The following is a 16,768-nucleotide window of genomic DNA, read 5'->3' as shown; positions in this document are numbered from 1 at the left end:
TCTTGTAATTCTAGAGTTTCAAAATTGTTGTGGCTGACAGCAAGCAATTGCACACAATTGTCAATGATATGTACTATATTTATGAACTTAAATAAATGAAACTCTTATCACACACACGAAATGCAAAATTATATAGTGCCATTTGGAACACAAGGCAAACTATCATACGCACACTGCTCCGCCTGGCGTCTGGTATGGGGTTAGTGCTAGGACTGGTTGGTCCGGTGTCAGAATAATGTGACTGGGTGAGACATGAAGCCTGTGGCGCACGTTATATGTCTAAGCAGCACCGCCCTGATATGGCCCTTCGTGGTCGGCTGGGCGTTAAACAAACAAACACCCCCCGCGGGTTAGGGGGAAGAATTTACCCGATGCTCCCCAGCATGTCGTAAGAGGCGATTAACGGATTCTGTTTCTCCTTTTACCCTTGTTAAGTGTTTCTTGTATAGAATATAGTCCATGTTTGTAAAGATTTTAGTCAAGCAGTATGTAAGAAATGTTAAGTCCTTTGTACTGGAAACTTGCATTCTCCCAGTAAGGTAATATATATTGTACTACGTTGCAAGCCCCTGGAGCAATTTTTTGGTTAGTGCTTTTGTGAACAAGAAACAATTAACAAGTGGCTTTATCCCATCTCCCCCCTTTCCCCGTCGCGATATAACCTTGAACGGTTGAAAGCGACGTTAAACACCAAATAAAGAAAGAAAAGCAAACAAACGAACAAAAACAATCATACGCACACTCTTGATATACAGTCGAAACCGTTTATAACGAATCTCAGGGGAAAACGTTTTTGAGTCACTTGAGAAAAAGTGACTATGTAATCGGTCAGTGTTAGTCTGTCCGGCCGGCCGTCCGTAGACACCACCTTAACGTTGGACTTTTCTCGGAAACTATCAAAGCGATCGGGCTCATATTTTGTTTAGTCGTGACCTCTACACTTTAACGATGGTTTCGTTGACCTTTGACCTTTTTCAAGGTCACAGGTCAGCGTCAAAGGAAAAATTAGACATTTTATATCTTTGACAAAGTTCATCGGATGTGATTGAAACTTTGTAGGATTATTCTTTACATCAAAGTATTTACATCTGTAGCCTTTTACGAACGTTATCAGAAAAACAAGGGAGATAACTAGCCTTTTCTGTTCGGCAACACACAACTTAACGTTGGGCTTTTCTCGGAAACTATAAAAGTGACCGGGCTCAAATTTTATGTGAACGTGACTCATTGTGTTGTGAATAGCAATTTCTTCCTGTCCATCTGATGCCTCATATATTATTCAGAACTGCGAAAGTGACTCGATCGAGCGTTTGCTCTTCTTGTTTATTCGTTATAATCGAGGACAAGAGGAAAAAATTTGTTATAACCGGTTTCTTCACATTTTTAACGTAAAAATTGTAAAATGTTGGCAAATAAGTATTGATTTCTGTTGCATAAGTAATCTTTTTGTCATATCATTAAAACATTCAATGAGGTACATACATAATCGTACATGAGAGAGAGACTCAGAGAGAGAGAGAGAGACTCGGGGAGAGAGATACACGGAGAGAGTGTGTGAGAGAGATGGCGAAAGAGGAGGGGGGGGGGGGGGTATGGGGCATGCAATAGGCCAAGGGAAAGCTGGAGATTGAAGTGGAGAATTATCAACTGTTATGTGGTCTATACAACGGTCAAATAAATGAATAATTAAGCAGAGAGATCGTTTTCAAAAGAAATACCAAAGTCTGCCTGAAACAATAAACACACACACACACATCGAATTCTGTTCTTCAACAAATCTGTTTATTAGGCCATAACCTTGTACCCAAGAATGTAACAATGAAATAAAAACAACAACAAAAGACCTGGTGTCTAAAAATTGATGTACAAAATAATGGCTTTGTTTTGCAGGCGGAAAAGAAAATAGACAAAAAAACAACACTTAGATGTTTACTTAAACTATCAAGCAATTTACAAATAGAAACTGGTGAAAACAATTCAAATAAATTCATTTGTAATGAATAGCGAACGACGAAGAAGAAGAATTTGTAATGAATTTAATTATCCTTGTCTTTTGGAACTACATATTTATGGAAAAATGGATTCTTTTTTCAAACTAAAACTGAAGCACAAAAATAACCTGTACAACTTGACAGTGTTTACAAATGCTTAACTATCGTGACACTAGCAATCCAGTTGGATTAAAATAATAGTGTTGTTAAATAATAATCTTCCCATAAATGAACGCAAAATGAAATGGTCAACACAGATCAGCAACGATACATTTGAATAAGGAAAATTAGCTGCAGCGTGACTCTATAACAGAACAAACAAATTCAAGTTGCAAAAGTTATACCTTTGTTTCTGCTTTGCATTTTCGTTATAACCGGTTTGTTTTTTGTGATAACTAAGAACACCGCTGGCAGGGAAAAAATAAAATGTTTGTTATAACCAATATTCGTTATACCCGCTTTCGTTATACATGTAGTGATAACTAAGAACACCGCTGGCAGGGAAAAAATAAAATGTTCGTTATAATCAATATTTAGTCACCATCTTGTTGTATGCATTACTTCCCGAAGTTGACGTCATAAGTCATAAGTTACGAAAAACTTGGATTTGCGTCATAGTTTCGTTCTAACCGGTTCTTTTTCTGGTCTGGGAACAAGAAATGTTGACGTTGTAAGCAGTTTCTCGTTATAACCGGTTTCGTTATAACCAGTTTGTTTTTAGTGATAACTAAGAACAGCGCTGGCAGGGAAAAAATAAAATGTTCGTTATGACCAATATTCGTTATAACCGGTTACGTTATAAACGATTCCGACTGTACATGTACTACTAGTTGTACCCGTTTTTAGAAACCTTTGAACATCTGTAATGTATATGAAGTTGGAACTGTGATGAATGATTTTTTTGAGTCACTTGAGAAAAAGTGACTCTATGTAATCGGTCAGTGTTAGTCTGTCCGGCCGGCCGGCCGTAGACACCACCTTAACGTTGGACTTTTCTCGGAAACTATCAAAGCGATCGGGCTCATATTTTGTTTAGTCGTGACCTCCAATGACCTCTACACTTTAACGATGGTTTCGTTGACCTTTGACCTTTTTCAAGGTCACAGGTCAGCGTCAAAGGAAAAATTAGACATTTTATATCTTTGACAAAGTTCATCGGATGTGATTGAAACTTTGTAGGATTATTCTTTACATCAAAGTATTTACATCTGTAGCCTTTTACGAACGTTATCAGAAAAACAAGGGAGATAACTAGCCTTTTCTGTTCGGCAACACACAACTTAACGTTGGGCTTTTCTCGGAAACTATAAAAGTGACCGGGCTCAAATTTTATGTGAACGTGACTCATTGTGTTGTGAATAGCAATTTCTTCCTGTCCATCTGATGCCTCATATAATATTCAGAACTGCGAAAGTGACTCGATCGAGCGTTTGCTCTTCTTGTTTCTCTTGTTGGTCATAAGATATGCTTGTAAAAATGTAATTGGGTACACCCTCGAACACAGACGTGCACAAAAAACATGGTTACACACAAACACGCATGTGAAAGTAAATGTATAAGCCAAATACAGCATTATATATTCTGTGGGATTGGTGCAAACAAAATCAGGCAGTTTTGATTCCTTGACTTCGTACACCCATGGAACACGGAGGGAACCAGTAAACAAGCATAATTATTTACACGTACATTTTCATGGAAATAAAAACTGACCTTTGGCGAAACGAACAATATTAAAAATCAAGAGAACAATCGCCACTACGAATACAGCACAATTCTGGTGTCAAATTTCGTTTTTGGCGGACTCTTTGGGACAAAATTAATTATGGAAGGGAAAATGAACCAAGAAGCACACGTAGGCTTTGATGACACTGTCAGACGTTGTGTCATGATGGCCCTGGCACCAAGGCGTACTGTTGAACTCCAGTTGAGCGTTGTAAATCCATAGCTCACAACCTAGTGGTATTTTTGACTTATTTTTAATACAAGTCCCTTTAATCAAACCAAAGAATATTTATCGTGAAATTAATTGAGGGATTGAGCTTCAAACTTGAGTATTTATTTATTTCATGACATCGACGCAAATGTCGAGAAAATGCATACATCATACTGACATAGTTGCCTCCCCTTCGAAATGTCACCTTTGCCGAGGGTTTCTTTCTAAAGCGCACGTGAACAAAAAGCATCCGAACAGTTCATTCCGTGACTCGAAAGGTATTTTTACCAATATAGCAAGTTCTGCGTAAATTGGAGGCTTAAAAGTTAAATAAGTAAAAAAAATACCACTGGATTGTGAGCTATGAATTTACAACGCTGAAGTTCAACTTTACCGCGTCTAGGAATGACCGATTATACATCAACATATTTGATTACCGTGTATAAGTTATTAATACAAAACACCGGTATAAATAATTTCTCCGAAGAGACATGAACGGCAAATGTGCTCAAGAATGTGCCTGTGGTTGCTCCAAGGGAGGCAACCAATGTACGATTTATATCAAGGGGAATAACTCTTCTGTACCCAACAAGGCTGCCTCCATGTGGTGACTTTCATTTTTGTCGAACCTGACTCGTGAGAGACGTGATTCGTCTATTAGTATCGTTTAACATAGCTGTGTTTCATGGTTCAAAATGACCAGTACGTCGGCGTTCAGTTCAGAAGATGACGTGACTAAGAAACATGTGGAAATCGAATCAAAGTCTGCGACAGAGGCGAGCAGACTACCAGAGGTGTACGAACTGGAAAGGTGCAGTCAATGGATTCAAGCAAATGGACACACTCGGGTAAGAGGTGTTGAGGAATGGCTGGGAGCACATGGTTTTTGAGTCACTTGAGAAAAAGTGACTCTATGTAATCGGTCAGTGTTAGTCTGTCCGGCCGGCCGTCCGGCCGGCCGGCCGGCCGTCCGTAGACACCACCTTAACGTTGGACTTTTCTCGGAAACTATCAAAGCGATCGGGCTCATATTTTGTTTAGTCGTGACCTCCAATGACCTCTACACTTTAACGATGGTTTCGTTGACCTTTGACCTTTTTCAAGGTCACAGGTCAGCGTCAAAGGAAAAATTAGACATTTTATATCTTTGACAAAGTTCATCGGATGTGATTGAAACTTTGTAGGATTATTCTTTACATCAAAGTATTTACATCTGTAGCCTTTTACGAACGTTATCAGAAAAACAAGGGAGATAACTAGCCTTTTCTGTTCGGCAACACACAACTTAACGTTGGGCTTTTCTCGGAAACTATAAAAGTGACCGGGCTCAAATTTTATGTGAACGTGACTCATTGTGTTGTGAATAGCAATTTCTTCCTGTCCATCTGATGCCTCATATAATATTCAGAACTGCGAAAGTGACTCGATCGAGCGTTTGCTCTTCTTGTTGTTGATAGTAGCTGACTAAAGAAAGAAAAAGGGGGAAGATGTCTGAGACTTTCAATAATCTTGAGAAAATCAGGTCTTAAAAAGGAATGAGTTTTAAAATGGGGGTTAATTCACAGATGCTATGAACAGAACATCTGAGAAAACAGGGCCTTACATGGGAAGGAGTCTTAAAAAGGGGGTACCTTTGTACTGACAAAGAGCGAGTTTTCGCGAGGAACAGGGTTGAGCTACGGTAGGGTCACTGCGCATGTCTGGTTTTTTCTTCGCGGAAACGCTGTTGGGTTGTGTCCAGTCGCGTCCCTTGCAACAAGATGGCGACAAGCGCGTTACGGATTTACTGTTGTGGAGAGTTGATGGACGACGATGATGAACAAGCAGTACTGTTTTATTGTTGATGTGAATGTAATGCCAAAACATCGAACTATCGATTCGAACGTCAATGAAGAAGTGAGCGTGAAAATCGAGCGCAAAACAGCCGGGTAAAAGTTCAGGGCGCTAAAGTACATTTGAGCCGAAATCGCACCCAGACCTCATTTCTTCCCAAAATAAACATCACTGCTAAAATAAAATGCATTAAAACCAAGACAGTATCCAACCCAGTATCCTTAATTTTTGAAAGGCTAAGTGATTTACAACAAATGTCTTCTCACAATCCGTAACTTTGTCAAAAAATATTTGCAGAAGTTTCTCACCTCGCCTTGGCAGCCATCTTGGAACTGGAGAGACCCTACGCAGGAAGCAAGGTTGAAAGTTGGTTAACCGGTGACGTCACTCCAGTCGTACCGGACCGAGTTTTTGCGACCTCCGGTTCGACTCGAGTCACCTTAGTTGACGCTAAAACTCGCTCAGTGAATCAAACCCTTAGATGTCAGTAGCCAGTAAAGTCACATGTGTGTGTGGCGACCATATATTTTAGTCAGGATATAGCTAGGTGATACAAGCATCTTCCTGTTCATGCTCAAATGTATGTTTATTTTTACATTTTGCAAGACTGCCCTTCAGTTCCCTGATGATCTGCTAGTGGACTCTGTCCCAGTACAACGCCATCTTCAAGACTTCATGGCACCAGGCACGTCCGTCTTCATTCTTGGGGACACTTCCTATGGAAGGTACAGGTTTTGATATCAGAAGGCATCATTTGTCAAATTAAAGTATTGGAAGATTACCTTGATGTACTAGATGAAACAAGGAGCTAAGGCAGTAAATCTTTTTAAAGTTGTTTCATTGGCAATGTACAGTACTGTTGTTTCAGTGGCAATGTACAGTTTCTGTTAGTGTTACTGAGTGACACCAGACAGTTTATCAGGTTGCAAGGAATTTAGACACACAGTGACACACGAGGCAGACTTGCACCACTTACAGTTGCTGACTTGCTCTGTGCATGCTGTGTCACACACATTCTCCCTGTCTCTGCCTCTGTCTCTCTCTCTGTCTCTCTCTCTCTCTGTGATTTACACAAGCATGCTCTTTCTCTCTCTCTGTCTCTCTCTAACCCTTTTCACACACACACTGTTATTCTCTCTGCGTGTCTGTGTCTGTCTCTCAAAGAAGAATTCAGTTTTTGCATTAAAGCTTGTTTGTTATTTTTATTGCCTACTTCGTTGTATTCATTACATGAGGAGTTATGCTGTATTTTCATGTTTCATATTATTGTTGCTGTGGGCAGCTGTTGTGTAGATGAAGTGGCAGCAGAACATTACCAGGCAGACAGTATAATTCATTACGGCCCTACCTGTCTGTCGCCGACGCAGCGTCTGCCTGTGCTGTATGTGCTCTGTAATCAGCCAGTGGATGTGACGCATGCTGCCGGACAACTATCAGTGCTACTCAGCGACCCTGCGTCCAGGGTCATCCTTATTGCCGACACCATGTACCAGCATGCTCTTGGTGAGGAAACTATCCAAAAGCTAGCTGTTGCCCTGTACTGTGCTGTGTGGGTTAGTGTCACCCATAGGCTTTGAAATTGGTTTGCATCTCTATGAAAGATTTCTATTTGCAGCTATGAAAACAAGGGTAGTGCGGATGGTGGCGAGAGAGGAAACGGAGAGGAAATGTTTACAGTGCCGTGTGCGGGTCTGTGAGCAGTACGCGCCAATGTTTAGCTCAGGCACCATCGCGGCTGGGGCGCTTCAGTTCTATGCTGAACATTGCACCCTCATTCCAGGAAAATGCACTGCGCTATTCTGGCCCTCTGTTTAATTTTCGTCCTCATCTCCAAGGCAGACTGATAAGAAGAGGTGTACGTTACACCGGCCCTTCAGGCTCCGGCATTTCCAAACGCTTGACTAAAGACTATCTAAGACTGGTATAATTTTTTGCTTCAACAACCAGGAGATCTCAAACGCTGTAACTTCTTGCTTTCACCACGTTGCAAATTATTATTATGGTAAGGAGTTAGATAATCAGATAATTTAAAATGCACAGTACTGATGTCAGTACTTCTACAAACCATTTGGGTCTTGTGAGGGTATTTTATGTTTTGTGTCTGTCCATATTTGTATGGTATTGGTTATGTATAACCCATACTCACCAAGAATACAGCAACTTGCTCAAATATACTCTACTCAGAAGACATGGGACATGGTTTACTTTCCCTTGTGCCTTTAATAAGGAAGTACGAGTCATATAAACTCCATATCATTTAGACCTTTTGGTCAATCAGGTTAAATCTTATCAAGAGAAATGAATTTGAGATCATGTCTCCGACCATAGTACACATAATAATTTTGACAATAAAGACCCCGATCAGAGAAGTTAAGCAGAAATAAGCGCTTCTGGGGTGATAACACAAGACAACTCCTGTGATCTTGCCGCGAGGTTCCGCCTGTTACCATTGTCTTTTTACCATATAAAATGCACGACTTACACACGAACTGTTACCAAAGCGACATGCTATTTGGGACCAATGCGCGTTTTTTCCTTTCTCGTGTGATCTTGCCGCAAGGTACCGCCTGTTACCAGCCGAAAGAAAGAAGGGGCATAACCTCACCAGAACCGCCCATTAGCTTCCATTTGCTGTGATGCACAGTTACCTCCCTTCTTATTTGCTCTTTGCACAAAGCACGTGCCATTTATTCTGTTTAGGATGTTTACAAATTGGTTTGAAAATACAACAATGTATTTGTAGTTTATGTATAATTATGAATTGGTATGTCCAAATATAAACCAAACACATCAACAAACAAAGCAAATAACAAATCATGGACAAAATACATGGGGGAAAAAAGAGATTTATATTTATTTTTAAGAATGATAATTGGAAGAGGTAGATCATCGGCGGCTGTTAACAGAGCAATTCCCTTTTAATCTGATGGGACAAAGTTGTGTCAGAATTAAGTCATGTTGTGTGTGAAGAAAACTAGAACAGGCTTCCTATAAATGTCTCTTTGCAGAATCATTGGCTGAGCAGCTGAAACAGACGTGCAACAATGTGATAACATCCAACCTCAAAATGCCATGCTCAGAAGGTAACCGAGAAGACTCTCCATCCATTGAGTCTGTGCAGGACACAGTATCGGCTGATGGTGACCAAGATGCTGAAAGAGACTCATGCAGGTATTGCAAATGCAACCGACATTTCACACTGCAAAAGGGACACAACTTGGAAGACTACAGTGTAGTTTTCCTTGGGGAAGAGGGAAAACTTTTGACCAATCTGATGATGACGATGAACAAGTGCAGGTTCTTATCCTACAACCCAGAAACCCGAACCGCCAGGCAAGAAACCCTCAAAGTCAACCGAGAGCTCATGAAACGTTTCTACATGATCGAACGCGCCAAGGACGCTAGAATTGTGGGCATCTTGGCAGGTACGCTGGGCGTCTCCAGGACGAGAGACGTCATCACCCACCTGAAGACGCTGGTGAAGAACGCCGGCAAAAAGAGCTACACCTTCGTGGTGGGGAAACTGAACGTTGCCAAGCTGGCCAACTTTCTAGAGGTGGACGTCTTTGTGTTGGTGGCCTGTCAGCAGAACACCCTGATGGATTCCAAGGAGTTTCTGAAGCCTGTAGTGACGCCCTTTGAGATGGAGGTGGCGTGTAACCAGGCCAGACAATGGACCGGGGACTACATCACTGACTTTGCTCAGCTTCTGCCAGGTGAGTGTGATGTTTGTCTGCTGCAGGCAGGACACAGGAGATTTTAGAGCACGTTTTATTCAGCCATGTTGATCCAAGGGAAAGGGAGTTACTCTCTGATTACAGGGAACTTATCATAAGTAATTGTCTCCCGTTTAATGATCTTGGAACGTGTACTTAGAAAATTTGACTGAATGTTACAGTGAGGACAAGGAGTGAGTGAGGGGGAGGTGGCAGGGGAAGGGGGGCTGGGGATGGTGGTGTGTGTGGGTGTGATGAGTGTGTATATATATTCATACACAGTGAAATCTTGCCGTTACTGTCTCACCCAAGTGCCTGTGAAGTCAGGGGTGTGCAAATTTAAAAATAAACAACTCACCCACGGGTTAGTAGAATCTCATTTCCAGCTCACCCGGGAAAAAAATAGGTAACCCACTCCAACTTTTCTTATTTTGTCTTTGAAGTTTCACACACAGAAACATTGGATTATAAACAACGCCATGGTTGTTTTTCAGTGGCCCGAAACAAATTAGGGAGCGCTTTCTCATTGGTCAAAATGTAAAACTAAACTAAGGGATGTAACTCGCATCGTTGAAGCAGACGACATTTTCGAACACGATCAATACTTCAGAAAAAGCGCCTTAGAAACAGTACTTACTGTTTGGGCTTTGTTTTCATTATGAAAAACAAGGGGAAATGTATTTTGGCCATTCATTTTAGTAAGGAGTTGGCATTTGAAGCTCTATCTTGAGTGTTGTTTGTGAAATTTTTAGCTAACCCACGGGAATGCTACTCAAAGACCTCAGCTAACCCGGCCAATTTTTAACTCCCCCCGGGTCACGGGTTAGTGGATTTGCACACCCCTGGAAGTGGCATGGCAGTGATTGCTGGCATCAGTTTTGTACTTTTGTTTTGGAATTTAGTATAGTACATTTTTTATAGTGATTTCAGCCTGTTATTAGCATTTGATGTTTGGTAGGACGAGTAGCACAGCTATGCAGGGAAATAATACACATGTGATAGTAGCACATGTACATGTGATGAAATGGACTATCATGTTATGTATTCTGTTGCCAACAGGAGCTGCAGAACATGTTCCACCAGTGGCACCAGAAACAGACATGGCCGACGTTTCCCTTATCAGCAACAAGTTACGCAGCATGGGTCAGAGGTCAGAGGTGGATGGCTTCGAAGGGTCATCGGCTGTGATGCTGCGGTCTGACAACATGGCTGTGTCTAACCTCAGTGCTGATAATGCTGGTAAGTGTTTTCACCCTGTAACTGCTTGTAAATTAAAGATAATATTAATAGACTTCTTAAAAACGGGCTGTGTTCAGTTATTTTAGAATGTCATATAAAATTAATATTGTCGCTGTTATTCACAAACCTTGTATCTCAATTTTTGTAGGTTTTGGAACTGAAACAATAGTTAGCTCCCTTATTTTTTTGCCCATGTGGTGAGAAAAGCTTTTATTTCCAGCTGCTTTTTAACCCTTAGGCTGGTTGTCGCGACATATGTCGCGCTACTTTACGAATACTGTCAACTGGTTGTCACGACATATGTCGCGCTACTGGCTCAGTCTGTTTGGTCGGTTCCGATTACCTCCCATGGATGCGAAAACCTATATGACTGTTTTTCTTTATTTTTCTCTCTCTTGTGAATTGCACCAGTGTAAGGGTTAAAGTGAGAAAAAGTTAGTGAGTAGAAACTCGTATCTTCCTTTGTTTCAAGGGAGCGCCAAAAAAATCTGCTTGGGTTAAACTTTCCGGTTTTTTTTGCCACACTTGGACGTAAACTATGTCATATCATTATGGAATAAACAGGTTTCTTCTGTTGTATTTTTAGCTTACTAATATTTTTTCTCTCAGAAATATGAAATATGGCCACTAAAAATTAGGTGACAAAACGAAAAAAACTCGTGTATTCTTATTATGGACGACTCCTTTGGATAAAAAGCTCCTATTTTCGATAAAAAGCTCCTATCTCTAAATATTCTCTCAGTTGTATCGAATATCATTAACAACTGACATTAACACAAATTTCGACTGCAATTGCCCTGTTCTAAAGAAACTATCAACCCATGGATTGAAGTTATATTTGATGCGGTGAATTTTCAAAATAGTTTTTTTCGTTTTTCTCAAAACAGCAAAAATTGAGATACGAGGTTTGTGAATTACAGCGACGATATACTGGTATAGGCGAAGAGTATGACAGGGTTTCAGCATTTTCTGAAAACAGGCAAGAAACCCTGAAGAAAAAAATGCTGTTGCAGATCACACTAGCCCTAGGATTTTTGTACTGTATACTCTTTGTGCAAACCAAAAACCAGCAACATTTGAGCATTGCAATTTCAGAGCTGTAGCTGTTGAAACTGAACACAGGAATTTTTAGAGAAGATTTTTGCGTGTGTGTTTTGGCTTGGAATGGATAAATACAGAGACGACAAATGACTGTTGCACCTCGGAAACGTCCTCAAAAATTACTGTTACAGACAGATCTCAGAAATAGTGCATTACTTGGTCTGTTTTCTATTACAGTTTTAGTGGGGTAGGAATTGTTTAGCGTGAAGTACGTGTGATTGGTATTGTGCAGCATATTTCTTTTAGGTTGGAATTTTCCTGGAAGCTATTCACATGGAACTGATATTCGTGCTCTTTTTTGATCTGCAGGGGAGTTTCTGGCATCCCGCTCTTGGCAAGGCTTAGACCGCAAGCTGGGACAAACTCCAGTGGAGAAAGCGAAGGATGGACGCAGTGGTATTGCTATGGGCTATCAAAGTGAACCACAATAAAAGTTGTACAGCTGTTATTTTGACTTTGGAGTTTGTGTGTGTGTGTGTGTGTGTGTGCATGCATATGTGTTATGTTTGTCATAATTGTGTGTGTGTCAGAGTGTGCATATGCGTCATGTTTGCATGTTTGTGTACAAGCTTACCTTACTTAGGGTAGGGGAATAAATCTAAGACGTGCTTGATAGTGAACAAAGCTGTGTTTTACATTTACAAAAAAGTGAGTTACCTCCTGAGAAGTACACTGGGCGCAGTGGCGTGGTGGTAAGACATCGGCCTCCTAATCGGGAGGTCACGAGTTCGAATCCCGGTCGCTGCAGCCTGGTGGGTTAAGAGTGGAGATTTTTCCGATCTCCCAGGTCAACGACAACTAATGTGCAGACCAGCTAGTGACTTAACCCCCTTCGTGTGTACACCCAAGCACAAGACCATGTGCGCACGGAAAAGATCCTGTAATCCATGTCAGAGTTCGGTGGGTTATAGAAACACGAAAATACCCAGCATGCCTCCCCCGAAATCGGCGTATGCTGCGTGAATGGTGGGGTAAAAACGGTCATACACGTTAAAATCCACTCGTGCTAAAAACATGAGTGAACGTGGTAGTCTAAGCCCATGAACGAAGAAGAAGAAGAAGTACACTGATGTGAATGAAGTTGTACTGGACAAATTTGTCAGCCACAAATACTTAATTCACTGATTTATATTTATATCTCACGGACACAGAAGTAGATGAGCAGTCATACGCATGTACTTCAGTACGCTTCACAGTCACTGCTTGAGTGCTCATGCACACATATGCACACTCCCTTTTATACAAAATGACCACAGTTTTTATCATTAATGGTCAGAAGTTTCCCAGCAAGGTACCAGTTCGAATAGGACAAAATAATGAAATAAAGTAAAGACAATAGTAAAATGCATGGTCTACTGCCCTAATGGTAACCCCTTCAACTATGAAATGTTACAACTCTGCCAGGCAAAATCACTGATTTTTATACTGTCACAGTAGTGGAAAGCCCTTCAAACAGCAGAAGAACATTTTCATGCAGATGTTGTGTTTATCCAAATATATTATACAAGATGAATACCCGCTTCGCCGGGTACGGCTTCGCCGGGAAGAAGTAGACGGGGACCAGGCTTTGCCGGGTGTACGACGGCTTCGCCGGCGCACCGTACGAAGGAAGGGAGATAAACGCGCAAAACACTGGAGAAGATAAGGAAGAGTTACTGGGAATGGATGTACAGAAAAACCAAAATCGGTTCAGCGCTGCGCGCTGAGAGCACGCACGTGTTCAAAATTTTCCACGATTGTGTCCGGGGTCTACCTGAATATGCCCACCAAATTTGAAGCAGATCCATCGAGAACTTTGGCCGTGAATCGTGAACACACAGACAGACAGACACACACACACACAAGCCGTATATAGATATAGATGATTACTATGGTCAAATCGGTGCCCTTTACAGTAATGAGTCAGAGTGCACACAGCCTCAGCAATGCAACGATATGAAGAGTTGTGTGTTTTACATGTATTTGTGCTTTTGTTATGTTCAGTGGTACCTGTAATGTCAGGTCCCTCCGAAGAGAGGACACTTCCCATGAAAGGACAATTTTTGTTGTCCCTTTAAAAATAAACTTTACTCAAAAATACCGGTTATGAGAGAACACCTGCTATGAAGTGGACCCAAGGGTGTCCTTTTATCGAAGGTTTTTGTTTGTTTGTTTGCTTAACGCCCAGCCGACCACTAAGGGCCATATCAGGGCGGTGCTGCTTTGACATATAACGTGCGCCACACACAAGACAGAAGTCGCAGCACAGGCTTCATGTCTCACCCAGTCACATTATTCTGACACCGGACCAACCAGTCCTAGCACTAACCCCACAATGCCAGACGCCAGGCGGAGCAGCCACTAGATTGCCAATTTTAAAGTCTTAGGTATGACCCGGCCGGGGTTCGAACCCACGACCTCCCGATCACGGGGTGGACGCCTTACCACTAGGCCAACCGTGCCGGTATTATCGAAGGTACCACTAAGCATTTTAAGACCGATATATCCAAGTTCTGGTGTATGTTTCGTTTTGTCTGAAATCAAACACTCCATAAACTTATCTTTTCCTTCTTTACGATCTTTGTTGGACAGACATGCACACACCAAGATCATAATGATGAGAACACCGCCCAGTACTTAGCCACAGCTATTCAGTTTCTCGTTGAAAAGTGGACCGACCACAATCTCACTCTTGTTGAACTCGCCACCCGATTCAGTCATACCCGCCTTCATTCCATCTACCCGTGAGTGTGGGTCCACCCCCCGCGGGTTAGGGGGAAGAATTTACCCGATGCTCCCCAGCATGTCGTAAGAGGCGACTAACGGATTCTGTTTCTCCTTTTACCCTTGTTAAGTGTTTCTTGTATAGAATATAGTCAATTTTTGTGAAGATTTTAGTCAAGCAGTATGTAAGAAATGTTAAGTCCTTTGTACTGGAAACTTGCATTCTCGCAGCTGTAAGGTAATATATTGTACAACGTTGCAAGCCCCTGGCCCTGGAGCAAATTTTTGATTAGTGCTTTTGTGAACAAGAAACAATTGACAAGTGGCTCTATCCCATCTCCCCCCTTTCCCCGTCGTGATATAACCTTCGTGGTTGAAAACGACGTTAAACACCAAATAAAGAAAAAAAAGTGTGGGTCGGTCAACCGTGCGGCCTGGCTGACCATGACCTGCCTGTCCACAGAGCTGCATGTCGGAGAAACGGGTTCATGTAGAAGCAAATAACACAAATGTCCATACAGTGAAAACGCTTTTTAAGACACACTAGCTCTTCCCAGACCCTCTCTCTTTTCAAGACTTTTTTCCCAGTTCGTGGTTTTTTTATATTAAAAAAAGTTTGTGGAAGGTTGTAATTTTACCTGTTTTTGTCCGACTCCCTTTCTTCAGTGTAAGACCTTATTATGTCAGATTTTGTGTTGGTCTTAAGAGAGAGGTACTACTGTAGCAGTTTGTGGACTGTAATTAGAAAGCCCAAGTCGAGCTTGGCTCTGTGGTATTATATAGTACCACAAAAAAGGACTTTGGAGAAAATAAGTGTATCCAGGTTTCCCAATTGCTTCGTTTCCGGCCGATTTATGTGGAGCACGTGATGCGCACAAAAAATCAGTACTGGCGGTCTAGAAGTGTCGTCTGCGCAATGATCGCGGCGGCTTTCTTGACCGCCAAGGACGACCACGCACGTTGTGAGATGTCATTCGTTAGACCTCAATAGACGAACGCGAGTTTATCCTGTAGGACATACGGACGGGGTGCGCTATTCTGTTCTGAAGACAATAGTGATGTTTTTCACTGGGTGTCTTTCATCAGAAAAGCGAGAAAGAAGAGTGGAGTGCTCATAGCTGTGTGAACAAAACAGCAGCACTGGGTCAATGCAAGAAGAAGGCGATTAGACAAGTGCGGGTGTCGGAAGCCAAGTCGTCATACTGGACACCCCGGGTCGCCTGTTACCTGTCACGATCCATTTTTACCTGTCGGGGGACATTTCTCACCGATCACTGCAATACCCGCCTGTCGCATACCTTCTCCTTTCCTTTCCACCCACCTGTCCTCGGGGTATAAGCTTGCGCGGGACAACAAATCCTTGCCTTCGACTCAGTTCGACCACAAAATTTCACTACGAACTTGTTAAGAGCGGAGTGATTTGTTTACTTAGTTGAGAAAAAGGTGTTTGGTCATTCTTGACCACTTTGACGTTGCTATCCTTAGCGGATTATGACTTTATTCAGTTATTCTGCAGAAAAACAGAAATGCTGGAGAAAAACTGTTTGTTTCGCTTTCTGCAGCATTTCTGCATGATGTCATCTTTCGCGAGAGCAACGTTTTTTTCTGCAGTAAAACAGTTTTACTGCAGTAAAATTGAAATCAAGAATGCTGCAGTAAAACGGTGATGTTGTTTTACTGGAGAAAAACTGTTTACACTTTTTCTTCAGCATTTTGGCATTATTCGGTTATTCTGCAGAAAAACAGAAATGCTGGAGAAAAACTGTCTTTTCTGCAGCATTTCTGCATAATGTCATCTTTTGCCGAAGCAACGGGTTTTTCTGAAGCAAAACAATTTGCTGCAGTAAAATTGAAATCAAGAATGCTGCAGTAAAACGGTGCTGTTGTTTTACTGCAGAAAACCTGTTTACACTTTTTCTGCAGCATTTTGTACTGGCTCATTATAATGTTGGAGCACGCGAGCCCCCCCCGGCTCTGTCGAGAGATGGACCAATTGTTGTGCGTGACACGAATGTATTTTGTCTGTCTGACTTCCTTTCCGCCGGAAGTTCAAAGTTTCAAATTAAACAATGGCACATGTCAGCAACATTGTCACATTTTCCCAGACGAACGCAGTAGTTCACTTCGTGTTCGATTTGCTTCAGAAACTGATTGTTCACGTTCGGCCGCCATTGTGAAGTTGAATATAATGCCCTTATGCTACACGCCTTCTGATTGGTACACTGCGGAACAAACTATTATACTATCCCAGG

At 41.8% G+C, this 16,768-nt stretch overlaps 1 protein-coding gene across 1 annotated transcript; it reads left to right on the top strand.

Annotated features, from left to right (window-relative positions):
- Positions 1-4,492: 4,492 nt before the first annotated feature.
- LOC138966322 (2-(3-amino-3-carboxypropyl)histidine synthase subunit 2-like) lies at positions 4,493-12,261 on the top strand. Its single transcript, XM_070338507.1, has 6 exons — positions 4,493-4,772; positions 6,364-6,482; positions 7,040-7,260; positions 8,766-9,473; positions 10,533-10,712; positions 12,123-12,261. The coding sequence occupies exons 1-6, from the start codon at positions 4,620-4,622 to the stop codon at positions 12,242-12,244; spliced, it is 1,503 nt and encodes a 500-aa protein (XP_070194608.1). The 5' UTR covers positions 4,493-4,619; the 3' UTR covers positions 12,245-12,261.
- Positions 12,262-16,768: the final 4,507 nt, after the last annotated feature.

Source organism: Littorina saxatilis, linkage group LG5 (genome assembly GCF_037325665.1).
Source record: "Littorina saxatilis isolate snail1 linkage group LG5, US_GU_Lsax_2.0, whole genome shotgun sequence".
NCBI lineage: Eukaryota > Metazoa > Mollusca > Gastropoda > Littorinimorpha > Littorinidae > Littorina > Littorina saxatilis.
This window is presented reverse-complemented; position numbering and strand designations above follow the sequence as displayed.